At 38.7% G+C, this 19473-nt stretch overlaps 1 protein-coding gene across 1 annotated transcript in view; it reads right to left on the bottom strand.

Annotated features, from left to right (window-relative positions):
* Positions 1–19473, bottom strand: part of SYT10 (synaptotagmin 10) — a 41998-nt gene that overhangs the window by 7798 nt on the left and 14727 nt on the right. The window contains exons 2-3 of the mRNA XM_064155547.1: positions 15746–16103; positions 8254–8818 (exon numbers count right to left, since the gene is read on the bottom strand). Of these exons, the coding sequence (XP_064011617.1) occupies positions 8254–8818; positions 15746–16103 (923 nt within the window). The remainder of the gene's footprint in view (positions 1–8253; positions 8819–15745; positions 16104–19473) is intronic.

The raw sequence follows: 19473 nt of genomic DNA, 5'->3' as shown, positions 1-19473 counted from the left end.
CTCACAAGTAATCTGACAAGAACTTTCCAGTACAATCTGAGGAATGCAAGGCACAGACTGCACTCAACCATCCCATTTGCATTATAGTCCACCTCAGATAAAATGCAACTCAGAAGATACAGACTTGAACCCAGTGGTTAGTGTTAATGCAAAATTTTTCCTATGCTTACATGTATAACATATTCACCCGGAATTGCACATTACTTAAGTAACTCTCATGAGATTTGAATTTTTCTCATAGGCCTGAACAAAATAAACCAAAGAAAACACTGATCTCAAATGTGTAAGTCAACAATTGAGATGAATATGTTTCTTTTTAGCTACAGAATACACATTCTTCAAATAGTGTAATTCTTATCCCACACAAGCAACTACATCTAAATGGATGTGCTAAGCATTTTTTGTTCCATTAGGTTACCAATGATCTGTAAGCATTTCCTGCTTTATGGGCTCTTGGGAAGAAGTCCAGGGTTGGCATACTCATATTAAAATAGGCCTTTATTCCTCAAACTAGACACCAGTGCTTTTTTATTTTCACACTTATGATGGTAGCAGTAACAGCATTTCTGCAAAGTCTATGCTTTCTACTCACATTATAAACAAGAGAGGGATGTGAGGAGAATCTTGCAGGGGAAACATCAACTAGCTTGACTGAATTTTTAGAACTGTCATTGCTGTAGAAAGTGTTGCTGTCTCTTACTTTAATTAATCTTCCCATTTTTTCCCATTATATTCCATAGAAGAGAAATCTTCTAGAAATTCAGAGAGAAGTTAGATAGAGTTCTGTGTTCAGGGTAGTTTCTTTTCATGTATCACCACCCCATAGGAAAAATTATTTTCAGACTGTAATGACAGTATAAGAACTTCTGGCGTCTCCTTCCTGTAGTCCAATATTTAACTGGTTTCCTATGCTAGCAGGATGAGTGGTCTGATATTTGAAATAAGGTATCATTAGTGCATAATTCTTTGATCACTAATGAACTGTAGGCCATTTTTAAAACTGATGTTAATTTCTTCTTTTCCCCTAGTTTTGCAATTCAAACAAAGTCTTAGAAGAGCAGCTAAGGAATCATTAGCTATGTAAATGTTACTGGAACTAAAAACTGTATACAATTTTATTGCTATCTGTGTGTCATTAATTTCCACAGTTAATAAGAATTTGCACAATTAGTACTGTGTAAGAAGCTAAATTCCCTCCAAAACTTCATCATTCAGATTATAATAATCCACAGTAAGTAATCAGTTTAATACTTAATTTCTATTTAAATATCTATAATTATTTTCCTATTAACTGAAATTTAAATAATGTTTTAAAGATTGCATGTGAGAATAACATAGCAAAAACACTACAGGAGGCATGAATTTTTGTACTTGATTTGCAAACAAACTTGACAATACTTTTCAAATTCCTGCAGTATTTTGGGTAAGTGTCTGTACTACTAATAATTTTCTAGACATCAAAGAAATAATTCAGATAGTTACATTCCTAGACTTTGAACCTCTTCCTTTATTCACATTGAAAATTACTATTCATTACAGTGTGTAAATTTAAAGTAAAATGCATTGACACAAACATACCTTTGGATTACATAGAATCATAGAATCATAGAATCAACCAGGTTGGAAGAGACCTCCAAGATCATCCAGTCCAACCTATCACCCAGCCCTATCCAGTCAACTAGACCACGGCACTAAGTGCCTCATCCAGTCTTTTCTTGAAGACCCCCAGGGACGGTGCCTCCACCATCTCCCTGGGCAGCCCATTCCAATGGGAAATCACTCTCTCTGTGAAGAACATGAGTATTGCAGGAAATTAATTGCCCCAAGGGACAGATTTATTTCCCTTTTTCTTGTACTGTTTAGAAGCATATTACATATATTCATTCTTTCCAATAAAAATTACTCTACTGACCTTAATGTTCAAGAATCAGAGATAAAATAAAAGAACATAGCAATAAATTTTGGAGTTGGGTGGAAAGAAGAGGAAAACCTTTCCCATCATCTGAAAACATATTAAGATGCTTCTGGGTTTGAGGTACAGATCAAGAGCTAAAAGAAAGATAGGAAAGAGCAGTACAGAAAGCTATCAGTCTGTCTGTCTCCTGATACATGCATCTATAATTCGTTAGTATTTTTGCTATCACAGAAATTGTCAACTGTTACAGGAAATTGAAATGGAGAGCTAATTCTACCAGCTCTCAAGGGGATTTTCCTTTTGAAACTTTGTCCTTATAATAATACATATATATTTCTCTCCTGTTATTCTTTGCATATAAAATCCAGTTCTTTGTCTTCCTTCCAGCTCCACATATTTATTAGGATACTGTCCTGGGAAATGAATCAGTGAGGTTTGTGCCTGCTCTTGCCTTCTGTGGAAGACAGTATGGAAGCAGTAAGGTCTGTTGCTCTATGATGACAGCATCTTCTGCTTGTGAAGGCCTAATGCTTGTTTTTGCCCAGCACCTTGATTGCTCTGTATAAGCAAAGCTTCTGATTGCAGTTCTGATTGCATAGAAAAGAATCCCTGAGATAGCACTCTGGGTCCAGAAGGCTGAATGCTCTCAGTAGCATCCTGGGAAGCCTCCTGGATACTTCTTTGTCAGTCTTTCTGCACATAACCATCTGTCTTCTACACCAGGGCAGTAGTTTCATCTTGCCAGGCATTCTTGCAGGAAGCCCATTCCTGCTTCAGAACAGCTGAGAATAGATGAACCTCTGTGAAGTAACTGTGTCATGTATTGGCACAGAAAGAAACCAAATGTAGGTTCCAACATAAAGGTGGTCTTCTGAAGCAGTACTGCAAAGATACTACTTGCAGTGAGAAACTCAGAGCATTTGGGGCTAAGGAAGTCAGTCAAGCTGTGTACCTTGTTATCACTTGGACAAATAGATACACACATCATGGACATCACATTAAGTCTGTGTCCTGATGAAACTTTATTTTGTATCTCATTTCCCAAACAAGAAAATTGCAGCACTGAAATGCCTGGTGTCAGAAAACTAAATAATAATCAAGTTCCAACTATATACATGAGATAATTCAAGAGGCTACAAATATATGACAGTTCTAAGACTAACATCCCTAGAAGACTACCAGTGTGCTGGCAATGGCTTTCATCTAAGTTATGAGCCCCATTTTTTCACCCACTTGTAAAGTTTCCTTGAATTGGTTACACTAATGGGTCACAGAGTACTTTTGGGAAAAAACTGGTTTTGACAATCCCTTGACAATTTTTGGAGGCAATGACTTTAGAGGCAGAGATTTATAAAGCAATCAATCATTTTGAAAAGCATAACAGGAAGTCAATAAGCTTTAACATCCAGGTAGTGTTAGATCACAAGACGTGATCTTTTTTGTGTACCTAATTTTACAATACTGAGTATTTGCACTTATGTGCTTGTTTCATTTTTTTAAAGTATGCAGTATATTTTGGCAGCAACAAAACCTCAGAAATGCATGCAAATCTCACAAGAACTTTGCAAAAACAGAAGCTATATGTGTTGACTAAACAATCCATTCAACATTATTTCTTTGCCTGTGATGCTACAGATTTAATTTCCTGAAGTGTATGAAGAATTACAATATTCTACTGAACAATCTTCACAGGTGGTCCCAAGCTGCCTTGAGTTTTTATGCTTTTATTTAATCAAATAAACAAAAGTAAAATATAGATGATTTATTGAAAATTCAATCACTATGTTATAAGCAAAATTTCAGGGCGTTAATATTATCATCTATCTAGGATGATGTCGCAGAGGGGATTCTGCCACCTATGCCAATTGTGGAGGAGGGGAGAAATTAATTGGTGTGAGAGGATATTTTTATAAAAGTACATTATTTATTAAATTCAATCTTCTGAACTCTCACCACCCCCAACCACTGAATTTTAATATTAATATGTTCTACATGATTATGAAAGACATTCTAGGAATAATATCAAACAGTAAGTTGTTAATAACTAGCATGCATTCAAACTATTAAACAGAGAGAGGAGTTTCCCCATGGCAAATACCACTTAGGGTCAATATGCTGCTTGACCAGCAGGTGGGCTAAGGCTCTTTCTGCTCTATGCCAGGAGGCCATAGAAATTACAGAGGCATTAAAGCATTTACTCACAAATTCTTATTAATTATCAATCACCCTTCAGGGCTATGTCACAGCCTATGCAAGTGTCCAATCTTCAGGGGACTCTGCCCATGGACTTTGCGGCTGGAATCCTCCCAGCTTGAGGGGAAAGGAGAATCTTCCTGGCTTCTGGGGAAAGGACAGTCTCTGACCTTGTTCTTCTGGCTTCATCTGGACGCTCTGACCAGAGAGGCAAGACCTTCAGGTGCAGAAGGACTACGAAGCCATGCAGTCTCAGCACAGTCTCAACCTGGCTGCAGAGGCCGATCGTGTGCAGACAATCCAGAGTCTAGTCCTGGCAACTTGTGGCAGTGGCGCACACCAGGCAATAATAAGGCAGCAGGCATGTAATAGAGTGCATGTCTGAGCTCCATAGGAAAAGGCAGACAGTACAGGATCTCGTCCTGGTAACTCACCACAGTGGCATGCAAGGTGTGCACGGCTGGCTGGGAGACTCTGTCTCTGCAGAATAAAGTAGATGCACTGCAAGCAAACTGGCAGACAGGCAGGCACAAGCAAAAAGCAGTACGGATGAGTCTAAGTGAGCACGTTGTTTACCTGTGTATCCCTTTTTATCAAATGTGGGCTGAGATTTATGGCCCCTTGGCCACTAGAACGACCAATCAGCTTGGCAGTTAGCCAAAGCAATACCATATTAGGTGAAAGCCACAAGCCTGGACCTTCCAAATATGGGGATAGCATGGGCCTAGCACCCAGTAAACATGAGCTGGGCACATGGGCTTATACAACCACGTTACACAATCAGGGGCCCTGGGCAGGCCAGAGTTTATGACACCAGGTTTTTTATGCCCCCTTTATCCACTTAAGGTGTTTACCTCTGCTGTGGGCAGAAAAACATGTCCAGGCAGGAAAAGGCATAAATCAGCCTATTTTGGGCCTATGGGCCCTCCACGACAGATGATTCTTTTCCACAATGGATTTTACACCAAGTTTGCCTTGATAATTTAACATAAAGAAATGAAAACGTTTTAGCGCTTGCAACTGGTACATGCTACGTATTATAAAACAGCTGTAGATTTTCTACATGACATGTAACAAAGATACAAAGATATGAATGAAAAATGAAAGGAAAAAACCCACAAACTACAAAATAAATATCAATGGTTGAAAATAATAATAAACCTGGAGGCAGGAGGAGTAAAGGTGGTGGCAAATCCTGCACTTCTGTGAAATAATTTCAAATAATTATTATGAAAAAAAAAGGTGAAAAGGGCATCCAAAGTGTAGATAGCCACAATAATTGTTTTTATGCCAAAAATGACTCAGTACAAGCATCCAGTCTAATTTTCCCCAAGTTGTTTATGTCCTGTACCAATAGAAAACTCTCTGTGGATGTCCAAACAAATATTTTTATAATTCCATTTACTGTTGTAGCTTTCTTCAGTGGTAAAATTTTGCAGTTTATTTTCTTGATAAATAGATCCAGTAGGTGTACTTCACAGAACATACAATGAAACAGAGCAGAGGTGAAGAAGGAAAAAGCAGGAGAGAAACATATTTGCAGAATGGCATCTCAGTTCCTATGCTCTGCTGTGCAAGTACAAACTGAGACCACAAGCTTATTTAAATGTAAAAAAATCTTTATGAATAACAAAGCATGTTTGCCTGGAGTACAGCTATTTTTCACTTATTGTAGAACCAGATAGACTTTATTTTCCCAAAGCTTCATCTAAGTAAAACTAACTCTCACAACCATTAGTTATTTGTTAGTGATTTTGGTAAACTTGAGATCTGGTGTTTGACTCCAGTTCCCAACTGCTGAATACCTTATGCACAATTTATTCCTGTGTAGGATTGCCTCCCTGATCTCAGTTTCTGAAGTGGCAGACATGAAATAGCTCAAGTAAAACACAAGGGAGCACATTACACATACAGTAACAGGACAACTTATATCAGAACTTCATTTGGCCATCAGTTTCTTACATATTGGTCAGAGAAAAGTGTAAAGTTGTGAAAGCTGATGCTGTCATCCAGTAATAGAAGACAAATCCATTTACTCTGCTTATTGTTAATGGTTTAAGTGGAAACAACTGATCCAAACACACAGAGCACAGTTAACTATACTGAATGAAAATCTAAAATCCCAAAACTTCATGTTTTGTCCTAAGCTTCCTACATAGTAAAACACCAGGAGAATGGATCAAGTACTGTAATGCCATGTACTAACCTTAGTGAGCAGGAAGCTTGAATTAGAATTCATCACTAAGATCAGCAACCATTGAATTCATATCCCTATTAGCATCTTTCCCAACTGCATAATTTGGCATAGCATTTCAACCTGCTCAAAATCAGTGATGAACAGTCCAGGGATTCTGATTTGCTAAACCCATTCTAGTTATCAACTAAAAATCTCACACATACCCCCATTGCAAAGGAAGAGTAAGCATTTAAATCAATACGGAAGTATTGAAGATAATATCAAAGCTAAAAGAAATTTCATAAATTGTTATTGGGTTATTATTCCAAGACCTTAAAGGTAAATTAAATTTTAGGCCTAAGAACACAGTTCTTAAATTTACCTGAATTCTGATCTTGATCAAACTAAGCATACACAGATGAAGTTTTCTGAAGGTGTGCAAGAAGCTGTTCATATCAGCTTGGTAGACCCAGAAGAGGAGGCTTTGAGGTGACCTTTTTTGTGACCTTTCAGTATCTGAAGGGGGCCTATAAAAAAGCTGAGGAAGGACTTTTCAGGATATCAGGGAATGACAGGACTAGGGGGAATGGAGTGAAACTGGAGATGGGTAGGTTCAGGCTGGATGTGAGAAGGAAGTTCTTCAACATGAGAGTGGTGAGATCCTGGAATGGGTTGCCCAGGGAGTTGGTTGAGGTGTTTAAGGCCAGGCTGGTTGAGGCCAGCCTGATCTAGGGTAGACTGCCCCTGGCCATGTCAGGGAGGTTGGAACTAGATGATCCTTGTGGTCTCTTCCAACCCTGACTGATTCTATGATTCTATTCTATGATTCTATGATTCTAATATATATATATCTATATATATCTGCTTTTGTGAATTCTCACACATGAACTATGTCCATTATGCTCTGTTTTCTAATATTTCTCCTTAGGAAAAACACTGCTTATGCTCAAATCAGTGAGGAAACACTTTCTTTGTTTCCTTTGTTCTAGAAATACAGTCCTATGCTTCACTTCCTAGCAGGCATGAACAGCACAAAAACACCTGGAAAAAAGAGACATGTCTCTATCTCTGTTGAAGGGATGGGGTGAAGCTTCTGTCAATGAAGCAGTGTCTAGTACTGATTGTGGAAGTCCAGCCCATACTCAAACCTAGGGATTATTCAATGTTCTCCAAAACTCTCCAGAGTTCTCAACAACAACAAAAAATCTGCATAAATAGCACAGTGGTTAAAAAAATGAAAGCCAAACCCAAGAAAGAACCCTGCACCTCACCATTCAATTCCCTCCCCTCCCCTAAATTACAGCCCGAGAAGATGAGTTTGAAATTCAAGGTTAATAGAGACAATGTGGTGGTTTTCCTGCTAGTAGCCTGTAATTCATCCTGTCACAGGCATCCTTCTAGCTTGCAATAATAAACAAATTACATCTGTTTCCTAACTCTGGTTGCTTGTGCCTCTTTTATGTTTTGTTAGTAGCCTGCAGCAGCACATCTACTGGAGGCCCTAAGCACCAGGGAACCAGCAAAGAGTATTTTTTGACTTTGAGCATTTTTTTAGCCTCTTCCTTCACAAGACTCCCAAACTATGAAAATCCCAGCCTTTAAAAGCAAGATTAGGATGGGCCCTGTTTTTTAATAGAGGGTCACTTTCAAAGGCAGGGTATTTTGATAACTGGAAAATGTTAATTGTTCTTGCTAAGTAGTGGCTTTTGTGATGTACCATTTAAATTATAAATCTTATTTATTTGTGTGTAATGGACTACAAGAGTGACAGTATGCTCCCAGAGAATTTGGAGTAGTTAAATTTTAGAGTTCCCTAAGCATCTTCTTCCCTTCACTCAAAGAACAATATTGACAACTTTTTTTAAACTTCCTCTCCCCCTCAGACTTCTGATAAAACAGGATGCTCTGCCACAAATTGTGAAAGAGAAACAAAAATATCACATTAATGCTTCTGAAATATATTACTTACTGTAGTGGCACAGTGGATGTCTTTCCATACATTGGCTTCCCTGGAGAGATCTGAGACTTCAAAAAGGTTATCAAGAATAACTTCCCCAATCATGTCATGTCTAGAAAATCTGTCAAAATCATAAACACTGAAATGCAATTTCCTGTTGCTGAGTTGGTCATAAGCTACAGGAAACTGAAAGGTTTCATCAAAGACAGGATTTAATGTCTTTCTGTGAACTCGTGTCTGAAACTTCTTTTTTCTATCTGGAAGCAGATAAATCTTAACATAGGGATCAGACGTTCCTGTGAAGTCTTTAGCAGGCAGGTCTAAGGCCTTGACAATTGTGACAGCCAGAAGATCATTCTCATAATCATAATGGAGAGTGAAGTTAAGTTTTCCACATGTTTTCACATCTTCTTCTTGTCCATCAGAATCCACAGACTTCTGTTTGTAGAGTTCTGGTTTTATTCTCCCAATGCTGGTTGTTGTCTCTCCCCTTTGCAAAACTGGATCCATCCCCATGTTAAAATCAACACTGGACACTTGCATCTGCCTTGGCAAATGCCTCCTGAAAGAATTGTGCCTGCACACACACACACAAAATGAGGAATAGTTATCTGTGGGGAAAAGACCTGGTTATTACTAAGTAGAAAATGCAAGAAAAGCAAATTAGTAGGAGTTTCTTTCTTTAAGATAATTTTTAAATTCAATGCCCCCTAAATGCTTTGCAAGTATTAAAAAAAACTTTCTTGAGAGGATATTATTGTTCAGAATTGACTTATTGGCCTGAAAGGCCGCTAGCATCCTAGCAATACATGCATTTATAAACTTGTTTCCAGGCTAGCTTAAACTGAATTAAGGGTCTTTCAGAAAAGGTTGTCATCTCCACCACTGCATGATCCCAATGTGCTAGGGCCCGAGTAGAGTATAGCCTAGCAGGAAAAAAAAAAAATCCCTTGCAGAACTGTTATGAGTACTTCCTATTTTTTGAAGGTTTTGGGTGAGTTTCCAATTAATTACTTACCACGCTTCACATCAGTCACCCTAAAAAATGCCTGGAAGCACACAGAGCTGCGCCTGCGCCTGGAGGTTTTTGGAACAGTACTTAGCCACCCTATGCACTTTACATACACCTTGGTATTTGTTACACTGAAGTACAGGCTTTTCTTGTATTATTACTTGTATTATTTTCTTGTATTATATTTCTTGTATTATTCTTGTATTATTCTTGTATAAATACCCCCCACTGAAGTACTGGCAACATTTTGTTCTGGATGCATTACATTTTAACATTTGAATCAACTTTTTTTCCCCCCCCCTTTTCTCTTCTCACACTTTGCTCTCTAGTGTATTAGAAAGCTGGTTCCTGTACTCCTAGCAAGAAACAGTATGCATAAAGTCTAGCAATTCTGAACTGAGTGTTGCATAAGCATATGTATTTATGGGCTTATCTTGATTCAGGAACATAATGGGAATTTGGGCCTTTCCTAGTAAGACTGGCATGCCATACTGTCTGAGAGTGGTATAAAAAAACTGTTCATAAATCATCATGAGATACCATTATCACCACTGAGCAGTTTGATTTTGGGACATCTTCACATTTTCTTGGTATTTCGCTACTCCAACAGTCTGTACTGGAAAAGCTCAATGCTTCCTCCTGTGTGCATACATAGTGTCCATTAAAAAAAAATAAATCAGAATTTCTTCTGCTTTTTGCTGTCAAATGCAGACTTGCTTTATTGCTTGGTTTCCCTTTGGTGGTGTGTTCTGAAAACAAGAGCTGTCACAGCTGTGTTTCTTTCTTTAAATCAGAAATGTCAATTGTCACTTGAAAGCAACCAGGACTTATTTAGTAGATATTATTTGTATTTTTGCTGTAAGTGAAGTGGTTGCAGGAAGCATGAAGCACAAAACTACCACAGTTCAGCTGAGTAAATGTACAGAAGGGTAACAGTGCTGCTAGGTTGAAGCAGCAGTCCTAATGCAGTACAGGCACAGGAGAGGGAGAACTTCATAGAGTAGATGTGCTAGTTTGAAGCAGGCTAGAATGTTTTGGTGAAAAGAACTAGATGATAGGCTGTGAAAGGAAAGCAATTGTGATGTCTCCTTCCCTCAGAGTCTTGCTGAAGAAGAATGTAATCATCAGATAACACTTTCGCCATTTTTGCTGCAATTTCTGGCTGGGCTTTGACTGAGCAGCATCTCCCTAACCTCATCTGCCACTAACCTTGCTCCTTAACCTCTTGGCTGAACCTCTAATCTTCCTTAGGACTGGGGTAAGGTTGAGAGGGGCAGGGGGAAGGTGCAGGGGTGGCTGAGAGCCCCTCCTGGGGACTCAGGTTTCTGGGAGGGGAGTTGTGTTTCTGTATTACCTTTTCATTTGTATATTTCTGTCTATAACTGTATATACTGTAAATAGCTGCTTGTACATTGTGCTAGCTGTAAATAAATAGCTTCATTTATATTCCCAGAACTGGCTGAGTCTAGTTTGGGTACTTCTAAAGTGTGTGGGGGGTGGGGTACACCTAAACCACCACAGTAGATCTGAAGCAGCTCCAAAAAATCAAGGTGTTTCGTACTCAAATTTGGATGGACAATACACCCCCTCATACTGCTATCTTTGGGTTTTTGGGGGTTTAGGTTTTTCTTTTGTGTTTGTTTGGATTTGGTGGTTTGGTGGTTTTTTGTTGTTTGTTTGTTTGTGGTTTGATTTGGTTGTTGTTTATTTTTTTTCCAGACAAGTTGAAAGATTTTATTTTCTCTTAAATAATAAAATTCCTGGATATGTGGTATGCAGCCTCTACCCTGGAATGAAGCAAGGAGTGAACAGAAAAGTATGATATTGTCCTCAGGGAATTTCAGGGCTGGCCTTATGCCTTCATCTTCTGAGAAGTACAACCACGTTAGTGTGCTAAACATAGGGAAGGAAGTGAACTCCATCTAAAATGTAGCCACAATAAATATTTGAGCATACAGCAATTTAGACACTAGCTCTTTACTATCTTTAATTCATAACAAAGTCCAGGAAGACCTGTGTTACTGCTACCTGCATTTCTGCTAATGAAATCTATGCACAGAGGGCCTTCCTTAGTGCTCCTCACACCTGCAGCTGTTACACTGAGACATTCAGATCATCATGCTCAAATCCTGCTGTAGACAAGCAGTGAAGCTGGCCATATGCTGCTTCCTGTTTGGTTGAAAATGGATACACAATGCATTCTCTTTCCCTCAGCTTCTCTTGCATTATGAAGATTTGAGTTAATAGTATGAAAGTAACATATAAAGCCTCAAATCTATGATTTCTATAGGACTAACATGCTTTCAAATTTTCAAACTTTATGCACATCCTCTGGTGAATGTAGTCATTGTTGCAAGATGTCACTATGCAAAATAGTGCAGCTCTATGGTTGTTCCCCATCAGAACCAGCAGTGCTTTTGCTCTAGTAAGCCAAAGTCTTAATTACAGAGTGCCTACTATCTGTTCTGAGTCACAGCATTTCACCAAGGCAGTTAATTGGTCTGTTAATTATTAAAATTCTTCATAGTTGTCATGGCAACATATTTATCTTCTTTTGTTCTGCAGCAACAAAAGAATTAATGACTGTAATAATGAAGTACAAGGATGTCAGGCAATCAGGTTGTGAAAATGTGAAGCTATCAACACATCCTTCAATCTCTGTTGGCTCTTACACATAGCACTCCTGTTATACATATGCCTTACATAACTTAGAATGAATGCATTTTGAGAGACAGTATATCTGTATGTAAATATATCATATAAAATTGTGCTTGGACAGGAGTAATGATAGTATGAAGCTTATTTTTAACTCAGTAAGCATTCCACATATGCAACAAAACTGAAAGATAAGGTGGTGTTTTAGCTTTTACAAATGCTATTAGACCAGGCTTTTGGACCAAGTATAGGAAAGGACATCATTAGTTGTGGGATTCAGAGGACAGAGGATGCTGTTTCCTCCTTGCAGTCACTAAATTCAACAGACCTACTTGTTTTTCTTTAACCTTAATATTCCCAAGCTCATCACTTTTGGCTTTGTGCCTCTTATTGAACTCAGTCTTCACAGAGCTGAAAGCTCCCCTCCCACCTAATGCTAAAGAGCAGAAAGTATGTCTTTTGAAAATACAGTTGAGCATTTGAAGAAAGGAATAGCACAGAAGTTATATTACAGAATGCTTTCAAAAATGCTATCAAGAGTAGTTCTTGCTAACACAGCAAACATCTTTGTAAATGAACATTGCTGATACAGAAATTCTTTTATTGTAATTTACTGGTTAACTGGAAACAAGTGCCTCAGAGTTGTGAGGTTTTTTATTTGGTTGGGGTTTTTTTTTTGTTGTTGTTTTTGTTGTTGGGTTTTTTCTTTCCATTTTTTAACAGGGAGGTTTTCTCTTTTTACCAAAAACTATGAAAATTATACAGTTCTAATTAAGCAGAAAATACATTGCTTCCCTACACTAATATATCTCCATGTCAAATGTGCAGTCTGTAAAAAGAGATTGGGCACAATTTATTACTGCTCTAAGTGGCTCTTATGCTTCAAACACAATGTCATATGATTCCATTTGTTTTATTAAGATCTAATGGCTTCATGAATCTATCACAAAACTGGTTGCAACCCTTTTTTTGGCCCCCGTTCAGATGAGATCAGTGCAGAAGAGACAATCCAATCCAGAGAAATATTTCTCTTAGCTCTTTTGTCAATGAAATACAGTTAGGAATTAGTGCATTTGGATCACTCCAGACTCATGAGGGAGGAGCAACTCAGAAAGCTGTCCTGAATGTCCAGTCTTCAGCTCACACATAGTATACTTAGCACTAATAATTAATATGGGCACACAACATTCTTGGCATAATAATTAATATAGGCTGTTAGAAGGTTAAGACTCCCCTAAGGCAGACAGAGGTGTGGGGAAAAAGTACATTTACAAACACAGAAAGGATGATTTCTGAGTAATAAAAAAAAACCCCACACCTTATTTTAAACACATTTTATGCCAAGGGTGGATTTTGTCTGCAAACTGAAAAGTAAGGTGACGTCTCCAAACACTTTGCTATTAAGTGCTGAGGTGGGACAATCAAGGTTAATCTACACAAATGAAAATGTCCCTTTCAGGAAAATTTAACCTTGAAAACCTAGAGGGAATGAAAAAAAAAAAAAAAAAAAAGAAAGAAAAAAAGGAAAGATCCCTTAGAAAATTACAAACATATGCAGAAAGAGGAGGCTTGATGGTAGGTTTTAATTTTGTAAATCTGTCTTTGGCTTCGTACATATTTTATATGCATTTAGATCCCAGTCCAAATCACTCCAGAGGTTTGTGGGAATATTTCTGCAGCCTGAGGTGACATTGGATCATGTTCCATGAACTTCTTTCTTCCTCTACAGTCCCACAGGGTCTATTTGAGTCCATTTGCTAGCCAGCTATTTTTTCAGTCTGTTCAGAAAAGTAGACAATTTGGTTGCCTACAGAATTACCTGTTGGTATTTAACACATTGTGCTAGTTTGAAGCAAGTTGGAATGTTTTGGTGAGAAGAACTAGATGATAGGCTGTGAAAGGAAAACAATGGTGATGTCTACTCCCCTCAGAGTCTTGCTGAAGAAACAAAAACATTAGATAACACTCTTGCCATTTTGTCACTCTCTCACTCTGGCTGCTGACTGAGCTGCGTCTCCCTAACCTCACCTTCCACTCACCTTTGCTTCTTAACCTCTTTGTTGAACCTCTATTCTTCCTTAGGACTGGGGTAAGGTTGAGAGGGGCAGGGGGAAGGTGCAGGGGTGGTTGAGAGCCCCTCCTGGGGACTCAGGTTTCTGGGAGGGGAGTTGTGTTTCTGTATTACCTTTTCATTTGTATATTTCTGTATATAACTGTATATACTGTAAATATCTGCTTGTATATTGTGCTAGCTGTAAATAAATAGCTTCGTTTATATTCCCAGAGCCTGGCTGAGTCTAGTTGGGTATTTCTAAAGTGTGGGGGGGCGAGTAACACCCAAACCATCACACACATGAAAACTCTTCCAATTAATATACAGTCAGGCAGCAGAATGTTGTGTAATATCATGGTCATGCTAAACTGTATCAGTGTCAGTTTTTATCAGCTGTTTTTAGTTTAACACTTAAAATTTCAAAGTTGTCCTCTCAATATTTTGGAAATATTCCTTAAAGTGGCTTGGAGATACTGTGCTTACTCTCTTAGCAGGTGCATATGGTAGCTGGAGCTAGACATAATCAGGGCAATGTGGCTTAAAGCCAGCTCTATGAGCTTAGAATTCAGGAGATGGTTCAGCTACTGAAGTCAAGCAGACCTCTCCTGGAAGGAGTGTTCTTGTTTTTTGGGAGTTTCCTGTGGTTATCTATTGTTTATTCCACACTGTTGGAACAGCTGGGAGATAGCACTTCAGCACTCATTGCCTCAGTGAGTGCACTAAACTGGTAAAACATTCTCATAGGGACTCACTGAAGGCCAGCAAATTATGTGCCCACTAAATATATAGCACATCTTCTCCAGTCTTTTGCCTCCAATAACTACTGTGAATGTGAGCTTATTTTTTAAATTATTATTTAGGTTTTGGCTTTGATAGTGAAAGGTTTATTGAGGGAAAGCTACTTTCTCTACAGTATTTCTATCCTAACCTATGGCATTATGCAATACTTCAGGTGCTTCCTTTAGTCTTCATTTTCTCATTCTTGGTTTTTTTTTTTTTTTTTTTAATGTAAAATATTACCTTTGCAGCTTACTGTTTGTTTTGCATGTCTTAAATTTGTTGACAGGCTGAAGAAAATACAGTTCAAAAGTACAGGTCTCTGCACACATCTTCACTGCTTTTCAGTATAAAGCAGTACCTAAGACAAAATATAACTTGTGTCCTCCACTTCAGTAGAAAAGAAATAACTTTAGGAATATAATATTCTTGTCATTTATTTCAAGATCTGTATAGAATCTCTATTACTTGAAGTCTATAAGAATGCATTCTTAGACTAGAATTTTAATTCCTTTATAAGTCATAAGCATTGTCTTAAAAGAAATGTGTCATCAATGACAAATCTGTCATTCATTTAGTGGAGTGGGAAACTTTAATCTGCAAAAGCAACTGCTGTATCTGTAAAAATAACTCTGTGAAAAGCTAGGCTTACAGTACTTTAAAAGCTTTATACCTTTTGCACATTATAAACCACTAAAAAGGTATTTTCCTACACACAAACCCTAGAAGTGAAATGCTTAAAAGCAGCAACATAAGCATTTACAAAGTATTAGAAGAGGTAGATTTGATCTTTTTATGTTGCAACAATGATGTAACTGAAAGTGCTCTGCATGTTCCCAAATACTCTGTTCAAAGCACACCGAAGCTTTCCTTTCACATGACTGCTGTTTCACCTCTAACTGCTAAGGAACTAGGTATAGTCCAGGATCCTGGAAATTTTCAGCAGTGCATTCTGGCTCTACCTGTTCCCATGACATCTGCCACAAATGTGAGTGTTTCTGACTTACCTTGATGATGACGTGGGCTCAGTGATCTGCCGCTGCATGCGTGCTTGTCTCATTAGATGCTCTTTTAATGCATTCTGGACCTCTGCTGGTATATCAGGTGAAGTGTGGCTAATCTTCAGTGCAGCTTCAAGGACTTTTGTCGTAGGTTTCTCATTTTCTTTAACTTCCTTTTTCTCACTGTTCTCAAAAACCTCTGCAGGAGCACTGGAGTTGCCCTGTGAGACATTACTGGCATTGGAAGTGAGAGGTTTGCTTCTCCAGCAGGGCCAACACAACTTCCAAAAGACAAAAAGCGAGACTACCAGCAAGGCGAGCCCACAGAAGCTGACGACTACTGCTAAGAGACTGACTGAAATGTCTGCAGGGAATTAGAAACAAAGATAATAATGACAGACAAACATGGAGAGAAAAAAAAAATATTTAAAATTGCACATTTAAGGAGGTAGAAGCATTTTTATAATTACCATCTGTAGAGCTTTACAGCCTTATTTAATGTTATTTTTTTCCATTTTAGTTACCTAAACTTGTTCTTTTAAAATGTTATAATTCTGTAATACCTATTTCACAAATACTCCATTAATTGTTGTTCAAGTCAGGGCCCAGAATCTGTATCACTAGCCACACAGTCATTCAGAATTTTCAGAAAGTAAAGGACTATCCAAATGGACTCTGTTGTCAGAGTGTCTGCTCTGGAACACACCTCACCGAAAATGTTAAATAACAGTCAACACTTTCTACAGGTGTATGTAGAGATAGACCAATTCTAAACTGATACACAAATTTATCCTTGATTTGCCAAACTCTGTGTGCAAGAAGCAGCCCTTCAGAGAGATGGTAAAGCCTAAACTTTAAGTAGGATGAAAATGAACAGGATATAGTCTGCCATAAAAAGGCATTCCTAGGGTTAAACTTTAAGCTCTGGAGCAAGACTGTGTTTGGCCATGGAGCACATATACATTAGCATGTAAAATTCTGTTCTGAAAATGCAGCTAGCTTCAGAATACTCTATAGAATGTCCTGAGTTGTACAGAGACTGTACTGTACACTCAGCTACTCCTTCTGCCCTGTATTTGAATTTTCCTGCCACCAATAGCTAGCATATCCAGTAGAACGGATAAAGACAGGAGAACAGATTTCATACCAACAGACTTGTGTTTTAAAAGATGGTGGATCGTCATCAATTCCAATTGAGTCCTAATTAGGAGCATCATTTGATGTGACATATTTCAGTTTGATTTTTCCCAGTATTTTGTAATACTATAACTACCCCCCACTCTTTTCCTTTTGAAAAGAGCTTTCTATATTCTTTAAAAGTATTCAGTAAGCTCTGCTTAAATGTCCCTCAAGCAATGGCTACTAAAGTGAATGAGTGGAACAGTACAATGAGAGTTTAAGCTTATTTTTCTAGGGGATTCCAGGAACAAAAATAGTCTTCTAGGTATGTATTAGCTCCACAGAACAGTATGTACCTCAAAATTCCCTCTGAAGAATGAATTGAAAATTTGGGAATGTGCTTTACTAATATCAAATATCTGGATATATGTCTCAGTAAAAAATATTGAACTTATTGCCCATTCGACATGAAAATCTGTGATAATAGCAAAAGCAAATAGAAAATATTTATAGTCCTGAGATTTGAAAGATATGGTTCTGCTTAACCTTTCTTTATATATGTCCTGGCCAGTGTCACAAGGTAACTGGGAGAGGATGTGCTTCTTGATTTAATGACTTTGGCACAAGATGGTGCCCTGCCTTGAACAGAAATGACAGTATCACAGTATCACAGTATTATCAGGGTTGGAAAAGACCTCACAGATCATCAAGTCCAACCCTTCACCACAGAGCTCAAGGCTAGACCATGGCACCAAGTGCCACGTCCAACTTTGCCTTGAACAGCTCCAGGGACGGCGACTCCACCACCTCCCCGGGCAGCCCATTCCAGTAGCCAATGACTCTCTCAGTGAAGAACTTTCTCCTCACCTCCAGCCTAAATCTCCCCTGGCACAGCCTGAGGCTGTGTCCTCTCGTTCTGTCGCTGGCCACCTGAGAGAAGAGAGCAACCTCCTCCTGGCCACAACCACCCCTCAGGTAGTTGTAGACAGCAATAAGGTCACCCCTGAGCCTCCTTGATCATTTTCTGCCAGTCTTGAGAAAGGTGTGCTCTTTTTCTCCTTGTAGTTAAATGTCAAAACGTAGCCCTTGGAATATGTTAAGTCAGCTTAGTGAAAATTTCATATGGCAAATTCTGATTTAAGATGCTTCCACAGAATAAATGAATGCATTACTATATCTAATAAAGTAACATAGGAAGTAAACAATAATTTTGGATATGAACTTTCTAGAGAATTTATTCCCACTAGGGATTATTAGGCTATTTACTTCAGTCTACAGTTTACCCTGGTAACCTTTCTGAGCCAGGTTAATTTTCACTTGATTTGTCTACCTTCTGCAGCAGTCTGTCCTATCTTGACAAGAGAGACATTGAGATGTTGTTTACAGCTCATTTCAAAGGTTAACCACTTTGTTGCAAATTCATATTTCTAATTTGTGTTTTTGTAGTTGCTAATTTACAGCCATTGCTTCTTTCGTGTCTTTGTATGAGAGGTTAGGAGATATTATGTGCTTCATAAGATGAGCTTGTATAAAATACAAACAAAATGTGCAAGGAAACAAACCCAGGGCTTGAAAACAAATTTCCTATACCAGCCCCTGGAATAGTTTTAAACTGTATTATCCTCCCAGCTAATTCCTGGGCATGGATAAGGAATTAAGTCAGTGATCATTCTTAAGAGGGGATTTGGACCCTTCTGTTTCAACAGAGGACACATTTATAATAGTATTGAGAGATGCTTTTATGCATGATTTGGCCTTGTTGCCAGAGATTGGTCTGTGGTGGATTGACCCTCACTGGATGTCTCAGCTGGACAGGAGAGAGAAAATATAACAAAAAGCTCATGAGTCAAGATATGGACACAGAGAGATTGCTCACCAATTACCATCACAGACAGAACAGACACAGCATGGGGAAAAATTCCTTTAATTTATTAGCAACCAAAACAGAGTAGGATAGAGTAAAATAACTGCAAATCTTTGAAAAACCCTACCACCCACCCCTCCTTTCTTCTTAGGCTCAGCTTTACTCTCAATTTGTCTACCTCCTCCCCTCCAGGAGTGCAGGTGAGTGGGGAATAGAGGTTGTGGTCAGTTATCACACATTTTTTCTGTTGCTCCTTCCTCCCCAGGAGAACTTTTCTACTCTCACATTCTTCTCCTATTCCAGTATGAGGTCCCTCCCACGGGAGACAGTCTTCCACAAACTTCTTCAACATGAGTCCTTCTCACAGACTGCAGTTCTTCGTGAACTGCACAAACCCATGAGTGTGGATCCCTTCTGCAATATGCAGCCCTTTGGCATGGATCCCATGCAGGTCACAAGGCCTGTCAGAAAGCCTGCAGTAGCTCACAGAAAGCCACAGGCTCACATGTCTTGCTAAGAACATGATCCAATGTGGTTTCCCACACACCGTAGCCTTGTTTGGGGGCATCCACACGTGCTGGCATTGGGTCCTGCTCAGGCTACAGGTGGATATCTGCTCTGCCATTAACCTCCGTGGGGTGCAAAGGGACAGTCTGCCTCACCATAGTCTTCATCACAGGCTGCAGAGGAATCTGTGCTCTGACACCTGGAGTGCTTCCTCCCCCTCCTTTACTGACCTTGGTGTCTGCAG

This window comes from Pogoniulus pusillus, chromosome 15 (genome assembly GCF_015220805.1).
Source record: "Pogoniulus pusillus isolate bPogPus1 chromosome 15, bPogPus1.pri, whole genome shotgun sequence".
In the NCBI taxonomy this organism is placed as follows: domain Eukaryota; kingdom Metazoa; phylum Chordata; class Aves; order Piciformes; family Lybiidae; genus Pogoniulus; species Pogoniulus pusillus.
This window is presented reverse-complemented; position numbering and strand designations above follow the sequence as displayed.